A 25,712-nucleotide genomic window follows, 5' to 3' on the forward strand; every position below is an offset into this window, starting at 1 on the left:
CCCTCCTGCCTTGGCCTCCCGAAGTGTTGGGATTACAGACACGAGCCACCATGCCCAGCAGTTTTTCTTGCTTTCCATTCCTGACGTTTTTGAGTGGTCAGGAGGTGCTTACCCGTTTATGAAAGCAGCTTGGTGCTGCCCAAAGAACTCTGGCAGTGGAGCCAGGAAAACCCAAGTTCTAGTCCTCAGTCTATTCGTCATTCATGTCCTCCCTTTTCTCCTCCTCCTTTTTGTTTCAAACAAAGGAGATAAAGAAGAGGGAAAGAAAATGTGATGAGAGGCAAATGGACTACCTTTAACTTTCCCTATCATAAAGGAAGCTCTGTGAGTCAGGTCCCGTGTGTGTTTGGGTCCTGGCATTATACCGCAATCTCAGGTAAAGGTCTCCTGAAATTAGACTTAACTGGGAGTTTTGCTGGCATAAAAAACATCAGGTCCAGGCCCAGAGTGATGTAATTTTATTCTCAGGTCTAACTCTTTTGTGTTCTTACATTCTCAAATTCACTTCTCTGCTCTCACATTTATTTATAGACATGGATACCATTGCCAAAGCTCTGAATTATGTTTTTCTCCTTAGAGATTTGAGACCCTTGGCTCCCATTAGATCTATAATATCAATGACAGCTGTGTTGTGTATACAGCTCTCATAGCAACCAAGTGCAGTTGCCCGCCAATGAAACCTGGCTCTGCTTTCCCCCTTGCCTATTTAGTAAATGTCCTTAAGAACAAAGAAGGTGGGAATGTTAGAGGGAGGCACAGAGGGAGTGATTAGTTTAGGGGTTATGACTAATCAGGCATGTTCCCTTTAGGGGAGGGTGGGGCATGTCTTCCACAACAGGAAAGTCCGAAGGGATTGGGGCATTTAATTTGTACCTCCCTGTATGCCAGCAGATATAGGCTACCACTGGTTGGAGATTTAGGATGGCACCTTCTTTTGCTAGGGTGCTGTGACTGAAAGCCAACGAGGGGAGATGCAATCACAGTGAGCAGAGGGTCCCCCTGGTGTCTTTGGTGGCACGGTGGAAAGGTCGTTGTCCCTGATTCGTCTCACAGCCAAGAGCAAAGATTTATAGCGAGACTTGATGGAGGCTGTCTACTACCTGTGAGTGTGATGAAATAAGAGGTCAAGTTGCTTCTGTTGTTGAATCACTAAGAATGATGGAACTGGTATTTTAAAATGTCTCATAAAGAGGAGACCTCTCTCAGTCACCTGAATTTCTTAATTGGCCTTCACTCTTCTATAGATAGTAATTACCACAGAGCAAAAATAACTCATATTCTCCCCCCACCCTTTGTTCCCCAATTTGTTGCAATGCATTATTCAAGGAGATGAGTAGCACTACTAACACTGGCTTCTAAAGAATTATTAGACTTAGAAAAGAACTAGGCCAGGCACAGTGGCTCACACCTGTAATCCTAGCACTTTGGGAGGCTGAGGTGAGCAGATTATTAGAGGTCAGGAGTTCAAGACCAGCCTGGCTAACATGGTGAAACCCCCTCTCTACTAAAATTCCAAAAAGTAGCCGGGTGTGGTGGTGGGCGCCTGTAATCCCAGCTCTTCCCTGGGAGGCTGAGTGCAGGAGAATTGCTTTTGAACTCAGGAGGCGGAGGTTGCAGTGAGCCGAGGTTGTGCCACTGCACTCCAGCCTGGGCAACGGAGCGAGGCTCCATCTCAAAAAAAAACAAAAACAAAACAAAACAACAACAAAACCAGAACTAACTATACTTCTGTGTCTTCTGAATGATAGTTTAGCTTACAGTCCTCTAAATGTAGGTATTAACAGAATAAGAGTTGAGCGGCAAAGCTGACCCAGCTGGCCCATTACAAAGCTCTGGGGAGCTTTCTTTTTCTTTTCTTTTCTTTTTTTTTTTTTTTTTGCTACTTAATTTTATCAAAATCTAGGGTTGTAAACATTCCATTCTCAAAGGTATGAATATGCTGCATGACGTCTCAAAAGCCCACAGAATGAAGTTTCTAGGTGGGATGGGGCCTCCGCCTTCAGGCACAGCATGATAGCAAGCCAGGCTGACGCCCAGTGCTCCCTGGCATGTGTGTGACTCTGGGAAGTGCCCAGTGATCTCTCCCCAGGTCATACCCACCCCAGGTGAAGCATGCCCCAGGCTAACACTGCCCACTGTGCATCACCTGACCTTCCCCTCGTCAACTAGGAGCAGGGACAAGAGAGGCAAGGGTCTGTGGAATATGCAAGATTTATAGGAAATGATGTCTAGCAGCTTTTTTTTTTTTTTCTTTTTAAAACTCCAAACACCAACATGTTCCACACAGTGGTCTCCAGTGTAGTGTGGAAAAACATAACCCTTGAAAAAAGGGGGTTTTATTGTCAATCAGCTTCAGGAAAAGCTGAATTATAGAGTTAAATCAGTGACCTTACTGAATGAAGCCTTCTCAAAAGTTTTTAATAGTGGCCAGAGTGGCTCATGCCTGTAATCCCAGCACTCTGGAAGGCCAAGGTGAGAGGATCACTTGAGGCCAGGAATTAAAGACTAGCCCAGACAACAAAATGAGACCCTGTCTCTACCAAAAAAAAAAATAATAATAATAATAAAAAAATAAAAAAGTTATTAATAGCTAATATGAATTGTATGAAGCCTTATGACAACTTAATTGAACTTGGGAGCCTGCTGTAAATTCTAACATATCCCATTCCACAGAAACATTTTCTCATTTGGGGACCCCTGGTCTAGTGGAAAGATGACGGAATTTGAAGTCGGGAGGGATGGTTTCCAGGTCCTGGGTAACAGCTTCATGCCCACAGTGTCTGGGCAGATAAACATTGCAATAATGGAAGCATAAACAAAGTCTAAAGTGCCTTCTAATGTGGCATAGTCATGAATGTTCCCAACAATCCCCTTAGAATATCTTCCTGCCTACAAATTAAGCATAGACTGGCCCTGAGTAAAGCCTTCTGGGCACTAATGGTTTCCTTATCGACAGCAGCTCCAGGAGCCCATGGCACTCAATACTGTTTGCATTTTCTTTTTGCTAGCAAATTCTGTGCAATTAACAGCTCCTGCCTGGCCATGTCCAATTCTGGCTGCTCCTCAAGAGGATGTGTCAGGAGTCTCGGCTGGGCCAGGCGTGGGGGGCTAGGCCACACCCAAAGGCCTTCCAGGTTCCAGTAGCTGAGGCCAGTGAATACAGGGCCCTTCTCCTTTCCTGCCTTCTTTTTCCACCTTCCCAGGCCAGCAGGCTCCATCTTTTAAATTTGCTTCATGTTCCCTTGCGAATCCCAAGGAATTGCTATTTAAAATCTTTTAGAAATATACTAGTAAATATAAAAAAGAAATCTGTCTGCCCCAGCCCATCTGGCGGGCCCCATGGTATAACTCTGCCTAGTATAAACCCACCTAAGAGAGTCCATAAGCACAGTGCTCAGTTCTTGCCAGACAGCAACTCAAGCTCATTTCACAGCCATTCTTCAGAATTGCTCACATCTCTTAATCAATTCCCTTAGAACAGCAGAGCTAAGAGAAGGTTGGTGCCTGCCACTTGACTTACCTGAGAAAAACAAGGAAGCTATTATTATCCTTGGTCTTTGGACATAATCATGATTTAACAATAAATATGATGTTTTGAAATCCATAGCACCACCTCTGCAACTCAGGGATAGGCAACAAAGTCAGGGAATACAGATGACACAAACACAAGCATCTGGTTCCATTTTATTAAAAAACAAAACCAAAAGAAATTTTGCAGTGAAATTTCCTGGAATTCACAACCCTCATTTTAAAATCTTTATAGTTGCAACATATTTTTTTAGCCAATACATAAGAACACGATTGCACTTATTTACACGATAGTCTTCTATATAACAAAAATAACCATGTTGTAATGATTGAATGTTTCCAACTATCATCCTTGATTCATCACTAGCCCATTATGAGACAAACTGATTATGCTCTCCAAGTACACAGAGAATAGAATAAAGCAAAATAAAAGTCTGTGTCTCCTAATAGAAGACAAATTCCTTTAAAGACAGTTACTTTTTTTTCTTCAATTTCTTTGTATTTCAAGAGAGATATAAAGTGCCTTGAAAGAAGTAGGGTATGTGCCTGAGGTGGGGAAGAAGGAAAGACATTTATACAGAAAAAATTTAAAAACTACACTGCCTTAACTAATCATCTAAATATGCACACAACTTTGTACAGAAGATTAGTTTTGGGTAAAAAGGCTACATAATCCATTAGTACTTATTTCGGCAATTAAGAATTACCTAAAGTCCTGCAGATGTCATCAGGAGTGACATTTTTTGTGATTTTGGGTCAGATGCTATATAAATCAAGGAAGCTCAGTCACACAGTCTGAATATGGAGAGGACAGACAATGCCGAGATGGCACCATCATCTACGACCTGCAGACTAGCCAGAAAAATCTTGTGGGGAAGATAAGTAGACTTCACCCAACATCAATCATTTTACAGCAAAAGCATTTTGTTGGAAGCATTTGTTTATAATAAAAGTAATTTGTGTTAGGATAGGAAAAAAAAAGCCTTTGGAATTTCCTCTTGCTAGTAGGGTAAAGATTGATTTATGATGTCATGTCTGATCATTTATAATTGTAAATTCATTATTTGCAGGCTTTTTTCTAGTGGGAAATAATGTGCTGTACAAAGTGGTTAAAATAAGTTGTTTCTTTTTCATTTTTACAAGTGGCAATTGCTGGTTATGGTCTGCAGTCTACAAAACTGGGTATCACATATGTACTGCTTCAGAGTTTCCCCTGGAAACCAGAATAATCATCCTCCCAGCTCATGAACATTTTAAAGAACAATACCCTTTTTTTTTTTTCCAGAAAATGAATGGAATGTAACTTTTCACAAATACAAAATTACTTCATTTTCTAAATGTAAGGGACACCCCTCTATAAAAATAACAGTCCCTCCCCACTCCCACCCCTACATCTCTAATTATAAAATGGTAGAACCATCTCAGATTACTAATGTGAAAGCAGGAAGTAAATATATTATGTACATGTACAAAACACATCACTATTTCACACCATTTACATTCATATGAAAGAAGTCCTTTTATTGATCTTCCTTTGCAATTTCACAAGAATAAAGTTGAGATAACTTACAAAAACAAGCAGTCCCTTGCTTATAACCACACAGACATTCTAGCCAGAGGCATCTTCTTTGCAGACACAGCAATATTATCTTTCAACATTTTGCAGAAGTAAGGGCTGCTGACAGTGAGAAGATCTGTGGGGTCTCCTTCACCTTTTTAGAGTTTGTGACATTCTTTCCTCATTTGATAAATGTAGACCAAATTCTCAACTACCGAAGAAATTGTATGATGAAAGGCAAGTAACTGGTTGTTGAATTCGTAACCCAAGTCAAATTAATTTGCTGAAAGAATAACTGCAATTATTCCAGCAGAGGGCACTCTGCCCCTTGCAATAACATCCTACTGAACAGTAAGTACCATAGATGCCAACACAAATTCAGACTGAAAAGTCCATGTATGCGTTAGTTCTTCAACTGCTCCACTATACCCATTAGTACCGGCAACAGTTTGGTATCTTCTTCAGAAGAGCAGGATATACTACATTTACCTAGCTCTTATACATGAAAATTCTTTGGCTATTTAAAATCTTCACATTCTCAAAAAGAACAATATTCCAAGTTCAGTAAAGCGCTAGATTTGTCAGAAAGTTTTGAAGGAAAAGGGGACTAAACACTAGACTTCAAATATGGTGTGGTACTAAGGCCACAATTCGTTTTTTAGATTTCAGGATTTAGTAAGGTCAATCAACCGTCTGCAAGAGAAAACCCCATAAGGTTTAATGGTTTCATTCAACCATGCAACCCACCTTTACTTTCATTTATGAGAACATTAGGAGAAAATTCAACTAGTCAATGGAAGAAACATGTGTTCATTTGGATGGTGATCAGTCTTTGGTTTATATAGCACACATGGTCCCCACATTTTCCCTGCTTCTCCAAGCCTGTCACTTCACTAAGGATAACAGACCACAGATATTCTGTCAAGCAATGACTTTGGGTAATTAAGCGACCTTCTCTAAGGATTTTTCTCCCTGTGTTCAGACATCGCAGACCTCTTAGTAGATGTGTATATTTTTGTTTTATCATTATCATCAGCAAATATTTATCAGGTGGCCATAGAACAAATGGCTCTATATTAAGTGCAAACTTCAGTAGTAGCACAGGATTAGAAGATCTTTGATCATTGAAATTCCTGAAAAAGTCACTTGATTATGAAGCACTCAAGGCAGGTGAAGAGAGATGTGACTGACCTCAGCAGGTTCTTGTAGAACAAGCAGGATTGCAATCAAATTGCTCGATACTAAGGGGCCATGTCCAGCGTCTGGACTTGCTTCATTAGTTCTGGGATGCTAATTTAGTGTCAATAAAAGGCGTAGAGTGGAAGAGTGTGGCTATTGACCTGTGGCTCTTTAAAAATTAATGTTCCTATTACACAGGGTCTGGGGTTGAGTGAGGACAAAAGGAGGCAAAAGAAAGAGCTAAGAGATGATGAGAAACTCATATCAGCATCTTAAAATTAATTTATTTTTCAGGCAATCCGGACCTTCTTTGCCATCATGAGTATTTTAACTCATGAGTATTTAATTCCTTCAAAACACAAACTCCCAAAAACCCAGGTCAGCTCTAAACCTAGGGATGAGCATTTATTTGGGGACAGCACGCACATTTTGTTAAGCACAGCAGCTTTCCAGCCCTGCTTTGACCAGCTTCCTGATCAGAGATCCTGCCATCTTCTTTTCTGACTTCCTGCAGGGTGACACTCCCATCCCATTTTAACTGCCAACATCAAACGTACTCATCCATACAATAGCATGGATGAGGGATCTCGGTGGCCAAGAGCACTGCATGAAGAACCATGCATCCCCACCTTAGGAGGGGAGTCTCTTTGTGTCTCTTTGTCAGTCTTCAGGAATTAGTGGCCCTCAGATCACTTACGATGAGCAAGCTCTAGTGCTAAGATGTTAGGAAGAATGGGCGTTCCAACAGGTACAGTATACAAGTTTTTCCAAGAAATTCTAACCCTGGGGGCTCAGGCAAATGAGGAGGGTCAAATGCTGAGGGTGGGAGAAAGCAGACCTAGACAGCATTCTGGAATTGTTGCTTTGCCATTATTTGCTCAGAAAATATTTATGGCAAGGAAGCCTGAAAACATGGCAATGGTTGTTAAGATGGGTTGTGATACAACTGGTGATACGAGAAGTGAAAATGAAACTGACTCCATTAGGGAGGACATTGGTTTATAGCAAACTGGTTTGCCTCATCAGAAGTGAATAAGCATATTGCTACACAATAAAAAGAAGAAAAACACCAACAACAGTAACAATGGGAATCACGATAATGATAATAACTCTGGAGGTATAGAACCTCCAGTTTTTTTTTGTTCTGAAGGTTATTTCAGAGTTTCTTGCAAGAGAGAAAGCAAATTAGAAAAAAAGGGGGAGAGAGAAGATGGGAAAATAATTCATGTACGTATATACAAAGTAAGATATAGGCAGTCAGAGAAAAACAGACACAGACAGAAAAGGAAAAGAAATCTAAGTGAGAGAAAATATAAAAGTGCTACTGGAAATTGCCTTAGTGGCCTTAGTACCAGAAAAGGCTGGGCTCTGGCTCCACAGAGGGAGTGACTCCATATCCTAGATTTTTTGAAAAACTTTTGATTCAAGGATTTATTTTTAAGTCAGGGTGATACATTCACTGGATAACTCAATGTCATTTAATTTTTTATGCTCTGCAAAAATATCCATCTAAACAAAATTCATAAATAAGAAAGAATCCTATGTTAGATCACTGGCATTGATTTGGTTTTGAGAGTATGGTAGCCTCAGGGATTTCAGGGCAGTGACTGAAGTGGCCACTGGGCATGGTGCTTTTTGAAACGACCAAACCCAGATCTATGAATTTCCAGGATATTTCACCAGGGTGAAGGAAATGTTAAAAACAAGAAAATAAAACAAAACAAAAAAACCAAATGAACATTTTTGGACAAAGCTTTGCCTCTATGATTCTGATCATTACCATGTGATGTCAAAAATGGGTAGGTACCTTTGCCACTTTTAATTTTCTACCTTCTCCAGACTCTACCTCTCCCTGTGTAGATGACCAGAGTTGACACTCCAGGGGGTATCAAGCCCCAGAGATTAAGTCAATGTTCAAAAGCTGTATTCATAGTCAGGGCTCAGCTCTTCCAAAGGGACTAGCCGCACAGGAGGTAGCAGTTCCTAAAGGTAACCCTAAATTATTTTGAGTGAATGTAAATGCTCCTTTTCTTCCCCATAGCATTGAGGTGGCAGGTGGATGCTGACTTGGAGTAAAATGCTGGCTGTTGGAGGTGGTCATAATTCACCAAGTAGAGGCCGGATGATCACAGGCCCCCAAAGATTATTTTTCAATAAGGCCACATAAAGTCTTGCATTTGGAGTCAATACGTAATTTCTCATTCTTTCCTCCCAAGTCCATGAGTTTTCACTAAGCTGTGGGACTGGGGGACACTGGGAAAGGACTTTCACCAACCATGAAGAAGAAGAAGGGGTTGAGGTAAAGTTGGGTGATTTCAGTCTGGAGTTCTCTTTGGCTCCTAAGTGCCACATATCAGTCCAGGTGTTTGCCATACAAGTGAGGGGTATAATTTTGTTTCAGCACCAAATCAGCATGGTTTGTGTGACTTTTAAGTAACAACTGGTCAGAGAAGTAATAACAAATGGTCATGGACATCAGTGATATGGTTAGAAAGTTCAAGCAGAAATTTTAAAAAGGGTTGCCTGCATCTTTATTCACTACAAAGTAAATGAACCTCTGGGCCTCTCATTAGGCGACTTGGGTGGTGGCCAGTTCTCCCTGGAGGTAATTAAGGTTTTAACCTTCTTTTCTTTTGTAAGGGTCAGGGGATCTTGTGAGAATACTGGAGGAACTCTAGACCTGCATTGTCCAATTGGCAGCCACTAGCCACATGTGACTATCCAAATTGAGAGGTGCTGTGAGTGTAAAAGACACAATGGATTTAGAAGACTTAGTACACAAAAACATGTAAAACACGTCATTAATTTACATTACTGACATGTTGAAACAATATTAGGTTAAAGTACATTATTCAAATTATCTTTACCTGTTTCTTCTTACACTTTAAAATGTGGCTAGTAGAAAATTTAAAATTATGTCTGTGACTTGCATTATGTTTCTGTTGGACACTGCTAGTCTAGACTCTTGCTACAGAAAAATGCACATCTGCTAATACACACAGAGTTTGCATTTGCTTCTAGAGGGTACACACACCCTCTGACACTCATCTGTAGACTACTGGGTCTCCAGGTCAGAGTCTCTTGTTTGGGGGAGCTAAAGAAGGCTGTAAGGAAGGGCTGTTCCCCTGTTCCCCTTTCTTTTGAAAGGGAAACTTTCTGGTTAAGCTTTTTTTTTTTTTTTTTCTTTTTTTAAAACTATCAAAGCTACAGGAAAATCCTCCAGAAACAAACCTTTGGTAAGTCGTGAATGGCAAAGGCTCAGGCGGTTTTGGGGTCAGATCTGCAAGCCTCGGGTTGGCCTTTCAGACCCCTCATCATCTATGAGGCATCCTGTAAGTGCAGCTGTGGCCAGGGCTTGTATATACAATCAATTCCTGATTCACCTAGTTCTTGGCAGGAAGAGAAAACACTCGTTAATCAGAGGACTAAACAATCCAAAGCACATTCTCTCTGGGAATGGAATATAATTTATATTTCTGTTGCTGTTGAATTATCCTTCTAATTCCACTGGACTAAAGTTAATACCAGTAATACTAAAATTTGTTTTGGGCAAAGCCGACTGAAGGAGGAGTCGGTGGCGCAAGCCTATGCTGACTGTGAAAAATAAACACCTTTGAGATCAAGAATCCCACAGTGAGAGCTAGGATTTGAAGGTATCCAGAGATTGCAAACTCTCTGACTAACAGTAATTTTTAAACAAGGCAAAGCAAACCAACTCCTACTTGGATTTAAAACTTCAATCATTTAGATTTTCATTCTCAGCAACATAGTGGTGTCAAGTCTCAAAGGCTGTTATTACACGGTACATGTCAGGTAACTCTACCTCCCCAAGCTATGAAGCCCGATTGCCACAAATCATAGCTATCTGCAAAAATGGGTCCTGCCTGTGAAAGGCTCATCAGTGGTCCTACAGCTAGAGGAGCTTGGGGATTCATGCTGTTAAACCCTTCACTTTATAGATGGAGAAGCTGAGGCTTAGTAAAGCATGTGGTTCATCTAGGATTCTCGATTCAGAGCTCTCTTCATTCCTCCCTGCCTCTTTTCCCACACACAGAGAGTGGATTTCATTACAGGAAGCACTGGACTCCTATGGAGATGCGACCTTTCTGAGGGCAATAATCATCTGCCTTGCCTGTCTACTTATAAACCATCAAATAGGAAATTGGTAAAGGTGGTGAAAAAAGAGCAGCTAGTATTCTCCCTTGACCTGCACTCCATGTTTCAGCAGGCGGCAAGGATTTACAGCAGAACCAAACTCTTTTTGAATGAGTATTAGTCTAATGAGGTGGAAAAGCCCCCATCAATACATAAAAACAATTCAGTGAGAAAAGCTTTCTTTCCCAGTTAATCCAAGCCGTGGCCTGGTCTTTGCCAGCTGCGTAGAGATAAGGTGATCCATCTGATTGTTCAGAGACGCTATCAATGACCTTAGTCATCTCTGTATCTGGATAGTCTGAATGTATTACAAAATTGCCCACTGAAAAAATAGCACATTTCTGTCATAGTTACAAAAAATGAATAAAAACAGAAACAGTTTAAAAATACCATTGGGTTTCAGTATTTACTTGATATCTCTTTTCCCTTCCCTTTTGTCTATTTCAATCAGGATAAACTTGATTTAGCAAATTCTCATGCTGCATACTTTTTGGTTCAAATGATATAGCAAATCACACCTCATTCCTCACTAGGCATCTGGACACACTCAGGGAGCCCTAGGAAGCAATCTGCTAGGGATTCACCTAAATCCTTCCACATGGTCTGGTGAGATTCAACAGAAGTGTGTTGAAATTAAGGTAAAAGCTCGGTGCTACTGCAGCCCCCACTGTGTTTGCCATTGGACTTAAAAATGATTGGCTTTTCTCTAAAGCTTCCATCTTTTACAGAACCCACTTACAGAGGTAAGAAAAACATGGTTCTAGCCCAGGGGAAACAAATGCAACCGGCATTTTGTTTTCAATGGGAAGAAAATGTGGTATCTGGTTTTAAAACCAGCCCTACAACCACCAAAGACTGGATGCCTTGGAGGGGACTTCTGAGTTTAGAATTTCAGCCAAAGACTGTAAGACCCAGAGGAATGGAACAGCTTCCCTAGCGCTCCCTTCTCATGTCATGTGGGCCCTTAATCAAGCCTGGCAAGTGGAAGCCAGTGTGATGTGGCTTAAAATAACCAGCAGTGGCCTCAGCAGATTTAGAGCTTAGTGTTGGGGTCTCTGGCAGCTGGGATTTTTAAAGGCCCACTTAGAAGAACTTAGATTCTTAATGAAAGCTGGCCTTAGTCCATTTCAGGGTGCGGAGGCACTTCTCAAAGCCATGCACACTTCATGCTGAGAGGCCAAGACCCCATATCTCAGAGATGGAATACAAACTGATTATAGCAGGAACTGGTGCTTCTAAACAGAAATCTATACAAAAGCTGCAGTGAATCAAAGGAAAAACAAAGGAACAGATGGAAAGTAAACTACAAATAATCTTTAAAAAATTGCCAAAGACATCAAACAACATGCCAAAAACAAGAACAATAAGACACGGAAATAATTGAAATGAAACTAAGAAATCCTAAAGGTGGCCTTTCAGGGTGTTTTAGGAGCTTCTGAAGTGTATGTCTACATGGACATGGGAGTGGAAATCAGCTTTTAAATTCCCAGCTGCCAAGGCCACAGACTGCCGTACAGATGGAGAAACTGCATCCTGATTGACAAGACTTTGGATATTGCTTTTCGTCAGCATTCTTGAACGGAGCGCCATGGAGTTGCCAAGGTGATCTGGAGGTGTGTGTGTGCCTGGTCCAAGTCTTGGAGCACTCCTCCCTTCCTTTCCCTTGGGTCCTACTATCTCTTTTCTTCTGGATTTGTCATTTCAAGATTTCACCTCTTCACAGTCCTGGTCAGTGGAAAGTTCTACATCAGACAGTCCAACCTCCATTGCCATGATCAAGGAGATATCAGAATCGCTGCTTACAGCTGGCTCCTGCTCACCTGGGAGGAGAAAACAAAGTTCACAGTGAACACTGAGCTATGTCTTTGCATGCTGGTTATTTCAGTACAATTGCCTGTAATAATATTTCTTTAAAGGCCAAGAGAAGGTATTAGAAAAATTGAGTATTACATAAAAACTCTAGTTAAAGCCTCATCTCACATGGGTCAAAAAGTTAAATGCAAACAAAAGAAACTAGAAGAATAAAATATATCATTTAAGGATATGTCTAAGTAGGAAAATATATATCTACTATAAGTAGGGCAAGAAATTCTATTTAGAAAAGTAATTGGGCAATTCACAGAAGAAAAGATTTTTACATATGCGTAACATTTAAAAATGTTTAACACATGTAAAATAAAATCAAAAGGCATATCAAACTCAGGAATTTGCAAAAAATTTCACAAAGTTTTCTATTCTTAACATATAGGAAGTTTTTAAATCAGTAAGAAAAACAGTTCAATAGAAAAATGGACAAAGGCTGCCATTACACAATTCATGGAAGAGTGTAATATAAATGACCAATAAATATAAGGTAAAAATAAGATATCCTTTTTTGTCTATGTAATCTTCACTCTTTAAAAAAGATAATATTACAGTTAAGGGTACATTGAGGTAGGTAGGTACATGATATATTGCATATAGAACTGTAGAATTTTCACCCCGTAATTGCATTTCCAGGATGTATTATAGAGAAGTAACTGGAGATGCAAAACTATTCAATTAAGCATTATTTACAGTAGCAAAACATTGCAAGTAACTTAAAGTCCAACAATAGAGTATATCTGAATAAACCTATTACTTCTAAAGGACAATCTTGTTATAACCATTAAAATGACGTTTTCAAATAATTTGTAGTTACATGAGAAAATGTTCACAGTATACTGTTAAGTAAGAACAGAAATATTTAAAGCTTTGTATGCAATGGGGTCAACAGAGAAAGTTAAATGGAAGCAAAGAAACCAAAAATGCTAACGAGACTCATGTCTGGTGTTGAGATTTATATTCATTTTCTTTTTTTTTTTTTTTTTTTTTTTTTTTTATTATACTTTAAGTTCTAGGGTACATGTGCATAACGTGCAGGTTTGTTACATATGTATACTTATGCCATGTTGGTGTGCTGCACCCATCAACTCGTCAGCACCCATCAATTCATCATTTATATCTTGTATAACTCCCCAATGCAAGCCCTCCCTCCTCCCCCCTCCCCCCTCCCCATGATAGGCCCCAGTGCGTGATGTTCCCCTTCCCGAGTCCAAGTGATCTCATTGTTCAGTTCCCACCTATGAGTGAGAACATGCGGTGTTTGGTTTTCTGTTCTTGTGATAGTTTGCTAAGAATGATGGTTTCCAGCTGCATCCATGTCCCTACAAAGGACGCAAACTCATCCTTTTTTATGGCTGCATAGTATTCCATGGTGTATATGTGCCACATTTTCTTAATCCAGTCTGTCACAGATGGACATTTGGGTTGATTCCAAGTCTTTGCTATTGTGAATAGTGCCGCAATAAACATACGTGTACATGTGTCTTTGTAGTAGAATAATTTATAATCCTTTGGGTATATACCCAGTAGTGGGATGGCTGGGTCATATGGTACATCTAGTTCTAGATCCTTGAGGAATCGCCATACTGTTTTCCATAATGGTTGAACTAGTTTACAATCCCACCAACAGTGTAAAAGTGTTCCTATTTCTCCACATCCTCTCCAACACCTGTTGTTTCCTGACTTCTTAATGATTGCCATTCTAACTGGTGTGAGATGGTATCTCATTGTGGTTTTGATTTGCATTTCTCTGATGGCGAGTGATGATGAGCATTTTTTCATGTGTCTGTTGGCTGTATGAATATCTTCTTTTGAGAAATGTCTGTTCATATCCTTTCCCCACTTTTTGATGGGGTTGTTTGTTTTTTTCTCGTATATTTGTTTGAGTTCTTTGTAGATTCTGGATATTAGCCCTTTGTCAGATGAGTAGGTTGCAAAAATTTTCTCCCATTCTGTAGGTTGCCTGTTCACTCTGATGGTAGTTTCTTGTGCTGTGCAAAAGCTCTTTAGTTTAATTAGATCCCATTTGTCAATTTTGGCTTTTGCTGCCGTTGCTTTTGGTGTTTTAGACATGAAGTCCTTGCCCATGCCTATGTCCTGAATGGTACTACCTAGATTTTCTTCTAGGGTTTTTATGGTATTAGGTCTAACATTTAAGCCTCTAATCCATCTTGAATTAATCTTCGTATAAGGGGTAAGGAAAGGATCCAGTTTCAGCTTTCTACTTATGGCTAGCCAATTTTCCCAGCACCATTTATTAAATAGGGAATCCTTTCCCCATTTCTTGTTTCTCTCAGGTTTGTCAAAGATCAGATGGCTGTAGATGTGTGGTATTATTTCTGAGGACTCTGTTCTGTTCCATTGATCTATATCTCTGTTTTGGTACCAGTACCATGCTGTTTTGGTTACTGTAGCCTTGTAGTATAGTTTGAAGTCAGGTAGCGTGACGCCTCCAGCTTTGTCCTTTTGACTTAGGATTGTCTTGGCAATGCGGGCCCTTTTTTGGTTCCATATGAACTTTAAAGCAGTTTTTTCCAATTCTGTGAAGAAACTCATTGGTAGCTTGATGGGGATGGCATTGAATCTATAAATAACCTTGGGGAGTATGGCCATTTTCACGATATTGATTCTTCCTATCCATGAGCATGGTATGTTCTTCCATTTGTTTGTGTCCTCTTTGATTTCACTGAGCAGTGGTTTGTAGTTCTTCTTGAAGAGGTCCTTTACATCCCTTGTAAGCTGGATTCCTAGGTATTTTATTCTCTTTGAAGCAATTGTGAATGGAAGTTCATTCCTGATTTGGCTCTCTGCTTGTCTGTTACTGGTGTATAAGAATGCTTGTGATTTTTGCACATTAATTTTGTATCCTGAGACTTTGCTGAAGTTGCTTATCAGCTTAAGGAGATTTTGGGCTGAGACAATGGGGTTTTCTAAATATACAATCATGTCATCTGCAAACAGGGACAATTTGACTTCTTCTTTTCCTAACTGGATACCCTTGATTTCTTTCTCTTGCCTGATTGCCCTAGCCAGAACTTCCAACACTATGTTGAATAGGAGTGGTGAGAGAGGGCATCCCTGTCTTGTGCCAGTTTTCAAAGGGAATTTTTCCAGTTTTTGCCCATTCAGTATGATATTAGCTGTGGATTTGTCGTAAATAGCTCTTATTATTTTGAGGTACATTCCATCAATACCGAATTTATTGAGCGTTTTTAGCATGAAGGGCTATTGAATTTTGTCAAAAGCCTTTTCTGCATCTATTGAGACAATCATGTGGTTCTTGTCTTTGGTTCTGTTTATATGCTGGATTACGTTTATTGATTTGCGAATGTTGAACCAGCCTTGCATCCCAGGGATGAAGCCCACTTGATCATGGTGGATAAGCTTTTTGATGTGCTGCTGAATCCGGTTTGCCAGTATTTTATTGAGAATTTTTGCATCAATGTTCATCAGGGATATTGGTCTAAAATTCTCTTTTTTTGATGTGTCTCTGCCAGGCTTTGGTATCAGGATGATGTTGGCCTCATAAAATGAGTTAGGGAGGATTCCCTCTTTTTCTATTGATTGGAATAGTTTCAGAAGGAATGGTACCAGCTCCTCCTTGTACCTCTGGTAGAATTCAGCTGTGAATCCATCTGGTCCTGGACTTTTTTTGGTGGGTAGGCTATTAATTGTTGCCTCAATTTCAGAGCCTGTTATTGGTCTATTCAGGGATTCAACTTCTTCCTGGTTTAGTCTTGGAAGAGTGTAAGTGTCCAGGAATTTATCCATTTCTTCTAGATTTCCTAGTTGATTTGCGTAGAGACGTTTATAGTATTCTCTGATGGTAGTTTGTATTTCTGTGGGGTCAGTGGTGATATCCCCTTTATCATTTTTTATTGCATCTATTTGATTCCTCTCTTTTCTTCTTTATTAGCCTTGCTAGCGGTCTGTCAATTTTGTTGATCTTTTCAAAAAACCAACTCCTGGATTCATTGATTTTTTGGAGGGTTTTTTGTGTCTCTATCTCCTTCAGTTCGGCTCTGATCTTAGTTATTTCTTGCCTTCTGCTAGCTTTTGAATGTGATTGCTCTTGCCTCTCTAGTTCTTTTAATTGTGATGTTAGAGTGTCAATTTTAGATCTTTCCTGCTTTCTCTTGTGGGCATTTAGTGCTATAAATTTCCCTCTACACACTGCTTTAAATGTGTCCCAGAGATTCTGGTATGTTGTATCTTTGTTCTCATTGGTTTCAAAGAACATCTTTATTTCCGCTTTCATTTCGTTATGTACCCAGTAGTCATTCAGGAGCAGGTTGTTCAGTTTCCATGTAGTTGAGCGGTTTTGATTGAGTTTCTTAGTCCTGAGTTCTAGTTTGATTGCACTGTGGTCTGAGAGACAGTTTGTTATAATTTCTGTTCTTTTACATTTGCTGAAGAGTGCTTTACTTCCAATTATGTGGTCAATTTTGGAATAAGTGCGATGCGGTGCTGAGAAGAATGTATATTCTGTTGATTTGGGGTGGAGAGTTCTATAGATGTCTATGAGGTCCGCTTGGTGCAGAGATGAGTTCAATTCCTGGATATCCTTGTTAACTTTCTGTCTCGTTGATCTGTCTAATGTTGACAGCGGAGTGTTGAAGTCTCCCATTATTATTGTATGGGAGTCTAAGTCTCTTTGTAAGTCTCTAAGGACTTGCTTTATGAATCTGGGTGCTCCTGTATTGGGTGCATATATATTTAGGATAGTTAGCTCTTCCTGTTGAATTGATCCCTTTACCATTATGTAATGGCCTTCTTTGTCTCTTTTGATCTTTGATGGTTTAAAGTCTGTTTTATCAGAGACAAGGATTGCAACCCCTGCTTTTTTTTGTTCTCCATTTGCTTGGTAGATCTTCCTCCATCCCTTTATTTTGAGCCTATGTATGTCTCTGCATGTGAGATGGGTCTCCTGAATACAGCAGACTGATGGGTCTTGACTCTTTATCCAGTTTGCCAGTCTGTGTCTTTTAATTGGAGCATTTAGTCCATTTACATTTAAGGTTAATATTGTTATGTGTGAACTTGATCCTGCCATTATGATATTAACTGGTTATTTTGCTCATTAGTTGATGCAGTTTCTTCCTAGCCTCGATGGTCTTTACATTTTGGCATGTTTTTGCAATGGCTGGTACCGGTTGTTCCTTTCCATGTTTAGGGCTTCCTTCAGGGTCTCTTGTAAGGCAGGCCTGGTGGTGACAAAATCTCTAAGCATTTGCTTATCTGTAAAGGATTTTATTTCTCCTTCACTTATGAAACTTAGTTTGGCTGGATATGAAATTCTGGGTTTAAAATTCTTTTCTTTAAGAATGTTGAATATTGGCCCCCACTCTCTTCTGGCTTGTAGAGTTTCTGCCGAGAGATCTGCTGTTAGTCTGATGGGCTTCCCTTTGTGGGTTACCCGACCTTTCTCTCTGGCTGCCCTTAAGATTGTTTCCTTCATTTCAACTTTGGTGAATCTGGCAATGATGTGTCTTGGAGTTGCTCTTCTGGAGGAGTATCTTTGTGGCGTTCTCTGTATTTCCTGAATTTGAATGTTGTCCTGCCCTACTAGGTTGGGGAAGTTCTCCTGGATGATATCCTGAAGAGTGTTTTCCAACTTGGTTCCATTTTCCCCCTCACTTTCAGGCACCCCAATCAGACGTAGATTTGGTCTTTTTACGTAATCCCATACTTCTTGCAGGCTTTGCTCATTTCTTTTTCTTCTTTTTTCTTTTGGTTTCTCTTCTCGCTTCATTTCATTCATTTGATCTTCAATCGCTGATACTCTTTCTTCCAGTTGATCGAGTCGGTTACTGAAGCTTGTGCATTTGTCACGTATTTCTCGTGTCATGGTTTTCATCTCTGTCATTTCGTTTATGATCTTCTCTGCATTAATTAGTCTAGCTGTCAATTCTTCCACTCTTTTTTCAAGATTTTTAGTTTCTTTGCGCTGGGTACGTAATTCCTCCTTTAGCTCTGATAAGTTTGATGGACTGAAGCCTTCTTCTCTCCTCTCGTCCAAGTCATTCTCTGACCAGCTTTGATCCGTTGCTGGCGATGGGCTGCGCTCCTTCGCAGGGGGAGATGCGCTCTTATTTTTTGAATTTCCAGCTTTTCTGCCCTGCTTCTTCCCCATCTTTGTGGTTTTATCTGTCTCTGGTCTTTGATGGTGGTGACGTACTGATGCGGTTTTGGTATAGGTGTCCTTCCTGTTTGATAGTTTTCCTTCTGACAGTCAGAAGGACTGTCTGTTGGTCTGTTGGAGATTGCTTGAGGTCCACTTCAGACCCTGTTTGCCTGGGTATCAGCAGCAGAGGTTGCCGAAGATAGAATATTGCTGAACAGCGAGTGTACCTGTCTGATTCTTCCTTTGAAAGTTTCCTCTCAGGGGTGTACTCCACCCTGTGAGGTGTGGGGTGTCAGACTGCCCCTAGTGGGGGATTTCTCCCAGCTAGGCTACTCAGGGGTCAGAGACACACCTGAGCAGGCAGTCTGTCCGTTCTCAGATCTCAACCTCCGCGTTGGGAGATCCGCGGCTCTCCCCAAAGCTGTCAGACAGAGTCGTTCGCGTCTGCACCGGCTCCCGCTACTTCCCCTGTTGGTCTTCAGCTGTGCGCTGTCCCCAGAGGTGGAGACTACAGAGACAGGCAGGCTTCCTTGAGCTGCTGTGAGCTCCACCCAGTTCGAGCTTCCCAGAGGCTTTGTTTACCTACTTAAGCCTCAGCAATGGCGGGCGCCCCTCCCCCAGCCTCGCTGCTGCCTTGCCGATAGATCGCGGCAGACTGCTGTGTTAGCAGTGAGGGAGGCTTCGTGGGCGTGGGACCCTCCCTGCCAGGATTGGGATATATTCTCCTGGTGTGCCTGTATGCTTACAGCGCAGTATTGGGGTGGGAGTTACCCGATTTTCCAGGTGTTGTGTGTCTCAGTTCCCCTGGCTAGGAAAACGGATCCCCTTCCCCCTTGCGCTTCCAGGTGAGGCGATGCCTCGCCCTGCTTCAGCTCTCGCTGGTCAGGCTGCAGCAGCTGACCAGCACTGATTGTCCAGCACTCCCTAGTGAGATGACCCCAGTACCTCAGTTGAAAATGCAGAAATCACCGGTCTTCTGTGTCGCTCGCGCTGGGAGTTGGAGACTGGAGCTGTTCCTATTCGGCCATCTTGCTCCGCCCATCATTTTCTTTTAACTATTTTTATTCAGTTCTCCCAAATACTCTTCAAAGAACATATATCACTTACTCATTCAAGACCTATCTACTGTGTCCCTAGTGCACACTAAGGATTATGCTAGAGGCTATGGATATAGGGGACAGCAAGACAATCCCTATCCTCAAGGAGCTTATTGTCTGGTGGGAAGGTTGACCATTCACTAGGCAATTACAACACAATGAGATAAGCACCAGGATGGAAGATGTACCGGGTATTACAGAAGCAGGTAAGAGGGCTATGTAACCATATACTGGGTGCAATATCTGAGTCCTAAAGGATAATCTGTATTATCGTCAGATGAATAAGAAGAAATAATCTTTTAAGCAATAGCATGTACAGATGGCTGGAGGTGATAGGGAGCTGTGGGCAGGCAGATATCAGAGGGTTTTTAATTTGACTGGAATGCAGAGTCAAGCTAGGGAATATGGACAGAGGAGGCCAGAGAGCTAAGCTGCATAAAGGCAGCTTTCAACCCCAAAGGTCTTATACTTTCTCTTACTTTGCGGAAGAAATATGCAATTAAAAAAACAACAAAAATGTCTAAGTACTAAAGAATAATAATGGTTATAATACTTTTGTTCTGATAATCACTAATGTAATTTTTTCATGTTGTGACACAGTAAGAAAAATACCTGAGTTTCACGAAGGACAGTGAATTCCTAAGATGTTTTAAAGGAGACAAATAAGAGAACTAACAAAGAATTATGGCCTGAAGAATCAGTTTCATAGAAATGGGGTATTTCACAGGGAAATATCCAACCTAAAGACTAAGCTCTTATATGTTTCCTAGATCCATAATTGCAGGAAGTTCATAGCAATGTAACAGATCAATGGTTAAATGAAAACCCTGGAAGCAGCTCTATAAAGATATAAGTCTTTGGTATTTAAAAATAGTGGCATTCAACAAATAGTCAAGAAAAGTAGTCATTTAGAAAAAAGTGAAACGATCTGTGCCTCACACTTCACTACAAGTGTGATATGTGTGTGTGTGTGCACTTCCTTTCCATTTATCCTCTCCAGAGCCATCTGGTGCCTTTGATCCCTGACCTTCGGGGAATTCTCAAGTGCAAATAGAGATGGTTTTCCCTTTCCCCATAGCTGATTCGTGCTTGTTTTCTCAGCAGGGTCGTGGCGTGCTGTTGTGCAGGGTGTGTACTGCACTACTCCAGAGCACAGCTTCACTCTGAAGTCTGAGTGAGCAGTGGCTCCTGAAGTGGGGCAGGACACAACCCACACAGCCGGATGCAAGGGCTTGCTGTGTCTCCAGTCTACTAAGTCATGGACTGTTCATCTGTCTTTTGCAGTTGCCTAAATTTTGTTATTTGTCTCTTCTTGCATTTTACCTGTCCATGTTGTGCTCTGTCTTAAAAACAATCCCTTCACTGTGGTTTTTGTGGAATTTCAGGAGAGACTGGGAGTGGCTTCAAATGGCAGGTCCACTCTTTTTACTCAGTGCTCTTCTTCAGCCTCATTTTTACAATAAGAACTATATATGTATGTGTGTGTGTGTGTGTGTGTGTGTATACTTTATACTTATGAGAACTGGGAATCTATCTTACTTTATACTGTATTCTAGCCTCTGGTATTAGTAACTGCATGTGTTACTGTGTAAAAATTGTTTTTCTTCTTCAGGGCTGAAGTTTAAATTGTCTAGAAAATGAGAATTTGGACTGGATGCATTAGAGTCCTTTCCAGTTGTTGTTTATGCATGTTTATGGGTTGATGCCAATCTAGCAGAGGGACTCCTACATAGTGGGTTCCTGATGAATAATTATTAGATAGAATGACCACTGAGAAACAAAGTTGCCTTTTTTACAATTCTTCAGATTGTTTTTATTTTTGCAATTTTTTTCTTAATAAAAAAGGCCTGCTATTGTATATTTAGTACAAGTATGAACGAAGGGGAGAATTCCCACTTGGAGGTGTAATGAAAGCTGAAATCTTATTCCTGGAGATAAAAAATGAGAGCTGTACTTTATAGGGAATTTAATTTCCACTTCTTTTCTTGCAGTGGCCCATCAATCAACTCAGCTCACAGGAAGCCAAAATTTTCAGCTCACAATTAAACTGGAAGTCAACCAAAGAGCTCATCATGGAATGAATTTATGACTTTCATATGGGTCCAGCAAAAAAATAAAAAAATAAAAAAGCAGCACAGATAAAGAGCTGAGTTAGTTACAGTTCTATAGAGACAGAACTCACGGCTACCTACAGTGGCAGCTTCTCACCTTCATTCTGGCTTTGCAGCCACCAGCCTCAGCAGATCCCATAGTTTTCTAAATGGGAGTGTGTGAACTGAAAGAAAAAGGGGCCACAGGGACTGATGTAACTATGAGCTGCTGAATTCATGGTGCTACTTTGGAAATTAAGACTGCACTATACAGTGCAAGGCAAAGGTGAATTCAAATACATGAAAATAGAGAAATTTACAAAAATGGTTCAATTTTTATGATATAACATTGCACCAATATCATCTAATCATTTTCCATTTAAAAACTTGTTTTTAAAATATTCCGAGGATGTGAAATTATTCTAAGTATGTCCTATGTTTTTAATGAAACTTGGTTTGTTCCATAATTTTTAACAGTGTTTATCGTTTAATCAAGGCAGATGTTTTACTTTCAGGCTACAATAATATGAATGAAAACTTTGTCAGCAAAATATTTAGAAGGTTCTCTGTAGTGGTACTAATTGGGGATGATAAGTAGCTATTGATAACATAAATGTTGACTGAATTTGCCTCCTTCTCTGCAAAAACTAACAAAAACTAATGTAAAAGTAATATTAGCCCTCATTTGATACAACTACCCTTTGATGTAGGCATTTTTATTCCAGTTTAGAGATGAAAAATACTCTTAGTCCATTTGACATAGTAGGATCATATCTATTTGATATACTTTCTTCCTTTGGTTTTCACATATTGTAAAACATTGAGAGATTTAAACAGGAGGTAATCTGATTTGCCTAACATTTTAAGAGGTCACTCTTGCTGTTACAAGAAAAATATTGGCAGGACAATGGGCAGAAGGACCAGTTAGGAAACTATTACGGCAGAACAGAGGAAACATGGTGGCTTGTTGTGGTGATAAGCGGGGAGATGAGGGGACAAATGAAAGAATGATTTTGAATGAAGGATCCACAGGAAATGATGGACTAGCCAAGGGCAGTAAAAGAGGAGAAAGTAGAGGATAATTCCCATGTTTTTGAGAAATACAGATACCATTTACTGAGCCAGAGAAACTGGAGAAGAAGCAGGTGTTAGAACTACATCAAGAGTTCAGGTTTGCATATGCTGTGTTTGAAATGCCCAAGGTTGATGTGGAGCAGGCAGCCAGATACTTGAGTCTGGAGTTTAGAGGAGAGGCCATGACTGTCAATACATTTGGAAGTCTTCAGTACAGAGAAGGTATTTTAAACCACAGAAGAGATGAGGTTTTTTTGTTTTTTGTTTTGTTTTGTTTTGTTTTTTTAGGAAGCGATTGTAGCATGAGAAGATAAGGTCAGGGACAGAACTTGGTGAAACCCGAACATCGAGAGCCAAAGACTCAAACTGGTGACTCCTGATGCTGTTTTGTTTGGGTTGGACAATGTTCTGTTCTGTTTCAAATGTGAATTAGTTACCAATATTTGGAAGTCTGGACATTTCACATACAAATTTGTGTTTGAAATTTATCTTGGAAAATGGAAGATATGGTAATATGTGCCTGATTCCCAGATGGACACCACTGGTGGGAGCTGAGAAAGAGCTGTGCCATTAGCACAGGGGACACAGGCTCCAGGTTATCACAGTCACCAAATGGGCTACATCAGTGGTTCACACAGATTGCCTGGCCTGTGCAGACATTTATTTGAGTTTGAAGTCTCACAGGAGGAGAGCAGAAGAACAGCAGAGGAAGGTAATCCCCCAAAAGAGCCTGAAAATGGCCAGAGAATGGTAACAGGGAAACTAGAAGAAGATAGTGTCATTGATTCATTTCCTCATTTTCCTTCAAATATACTCCTTCGTCTTTTATAAATAAAATCCATACCCAAGGAAAAGAGAGACTATAGCATTACTGGATCGACTGGCGTGGACTTAAAGACTGATCCCAAGTCATCTCATTCTCTGTCTTCAATCTTCTTACCATAGTGTTACAGAGCGTCTGCTTAGATGGAGCAGAAAATACTGTATTTTATTTTATTAATTTATTTTTGAGACAGGGTCTCTCTCTGTCACCCAAGCTGAGTGCAGTGGCATGATCTTGGCTCAGTGTACTCTCTGCCTCACAGCTCAAGCCATCCTCCCACCTCAGTCTCCTAAGTAGCTGGGACCACATACCTGTGCCACTATGCCCCGCTAATTTTTGCATTTTTGGTAGAGACAGGGTTTCATTCTTGCCCAGGCTGGTGTTGAACTCCTGGGCTCAAGCAATCCTCCTGCCTTGCCCTGCCAAAGTGCTGGGATTACAGGCATGAGCCACCATGCCCGGCCTATTCTATTTTAAATGGCGCTTTGTGACCTACTTTGTTCTCAAAACTATTGCTTTAATATATTTCCACTTGAATTCTGGGTAAAATCCATCAGTAGTCTAAACTGTGGTTAACCAAATAATTCTCAGTGGTGGGGTTTATTAATTCCATTTAGTCCATAAATTATTAATATCTTTGGTTTATCTCCTTCCTCTTAAATACATAAAATGTTACCTAAAGACTCACAAGTTTCCCTTTGTGAAACAGGCATTGCAGTTGTAGTTCTGCTGTGGTTTTGATATAATTGTCGGTAACAGTGGGCCCCATGACTGTTCAAATTCTTTCCAACCATGAGAAGACAAGACTCTGAGATCTGCACTGTTCAGTGCTGGGCATATCCAGGGCCTTTATCAATTCCCTGGCTTAAGCTCATTCCATTATCAATGTTCCCATGTCAGGATCCTGCTGCACTCCTTCATAAAGAGGAGGCACTTGGTAAATATTTCTAGAATTAAGATAAAATTGTAGATGATTTCTGGCCACACAGGGCCTAAGTTTTTTATTTTAATAGCTAATAACAATATTAATGCTTACTGAGTACTTAGTCCATGCCAAGAATTATGCTTTGTTTTATTTTTTTGAGACTGGGTTTCGCTGTCTTGCCCAGGCTGGAGCTTAGTGGTGCAATCACAGCTCACTGGAGTTTTATTCTGCCACCCAGGCTGGAATGCAGTGGCACAGTCTCGGCTCACAGCAGCCTCTGCCACCTGGGTTCAACCGACTGTTCTGTCTCAGCCTCCTGAGTAGTTGGGACTACAGGCATCTGCCACCACACCTGTGCAGCATCTACTTGAGCAATTCTCCTGCCTACTTGAGCAATTCTCCTGCCTCAGCCTGTTGAGTAGCTGATTTTTTTTTTTTTTTTTTTTAAAGTAGAGACGAGGTCTCACTATGTTGACTGGGCTGGTCTTGAACTTCTGATCTCAAGCAATCCTCCCTCCTTGGCCTCCCAAAGTACTGGGATTACAGACATGAACTACCATGCCCAGCCTATGCTAAGTGCTTTACATAATTTAATATTCTTAATTAACTATGACATAGAAAGTATTACTATTTCCATTTTCAGGTAATAAAACCAAGGCTCAAAAAGGTTTAAGATTCCACAGCTTACACAACAGTAAGAGTTGGAAACAGAATTCAGATCCTGGTTTTATCTGACTCCAGAGTCTGTGAACTTGACCATAGTTACTCTTTTTTTTTTTTTTTTTTTTTTTTTTTTTTTTTTTTTTTTTTTTTTTTTTTTTGGTGAGAGACAGGGTCTTTCTCTGTCACTCAGGCTGGAGGGCAGTGGGGTGACCATAGTTCACTGCAACCTTGAACTCCTGGGCTCAAGGAAGCTTCTGACTTCAGTCTTCCAAGTAGCTGGGGCTACCTGCTGGCATGCACCACCCATATCTGACTAGTTAAAATATTTTTTTTTCATAGAAATGGAGTCTCACTATGTTGCTCAGGCTGGTTTTGAATTCCTGGCTTCAAGCCATCCTCCAAAGCACTAGGATTACAGGGATGAGCCACCATACCTGGCCCATAATCTGTTCTTGAGTTGAGATTCTTAACCTGAGGGTTAGTTATTTATAGGGTGGGGCTGGGGGATTAGGCATTTAAAATTACATACACACTTTTATAGCTACATATAGGGCCTTTTCCCAGTAGTTTTCATCAGATTCTCAACTCACAAAAGGCTAAGAACCATTCACTGAAGTGATTTTGCATCCCTGG

The 25,712-nt window shown here is 40.6% G+C and overlaps 1 protein-coding gene and 1 long non-coding RNA gene across 5 annotated transcripts in view; one reads left to right on the plus strand and one right to left on the minus strand.

Annotated features, from left to right (window-relative positions):
* The window catches only part of LOC115893469, an 89,271-nt gene that overhangs the window by 42,575 nt on the left and 20,984 nt on the right, over positions 1 to 25,712 (plus strand). The window lies entirely within an intron of this gene.
* RNF150 (ring finger protein 150) overlaps positions 3,673 to 25,712 on the minus strand; it is a 285,048-nt gene continuing 263,008 nt past the window's right edge. Inside the window, exon 7 of one of the 2 annotated variants that reach the window (XM_010355929.2) lies at positions 3,673 to 12,240. In XM_010355929.2, the coding sequence (XP_010354231.1) occupies positions 12,122 to 12,240 (119 nt within the window). In that variant the 3' untranslated portion in view covers positions 3,673 to 12,121. The remainder of the gene's footprint in view (positions 12,241 to 25,712) is intronic. The other variant, XR_004053457.1, reaches the window with a different exon arrangement.

Source organism: Rhinopithecus roxellana, chromosome 2, assembly GCF_007565055.1.
Source record: "Rhinopithecus roxellana isolate Shanxi Qingling chromosome 2, ASM756505v1, whole genome shotgun sequence".
Lineage (NCBI taxonomy): Eukaryota > Metazoa > Chordata > Mammalia > Primates > Cercopithecidae > Rhinopithecus > Rhinopithecus roxellana.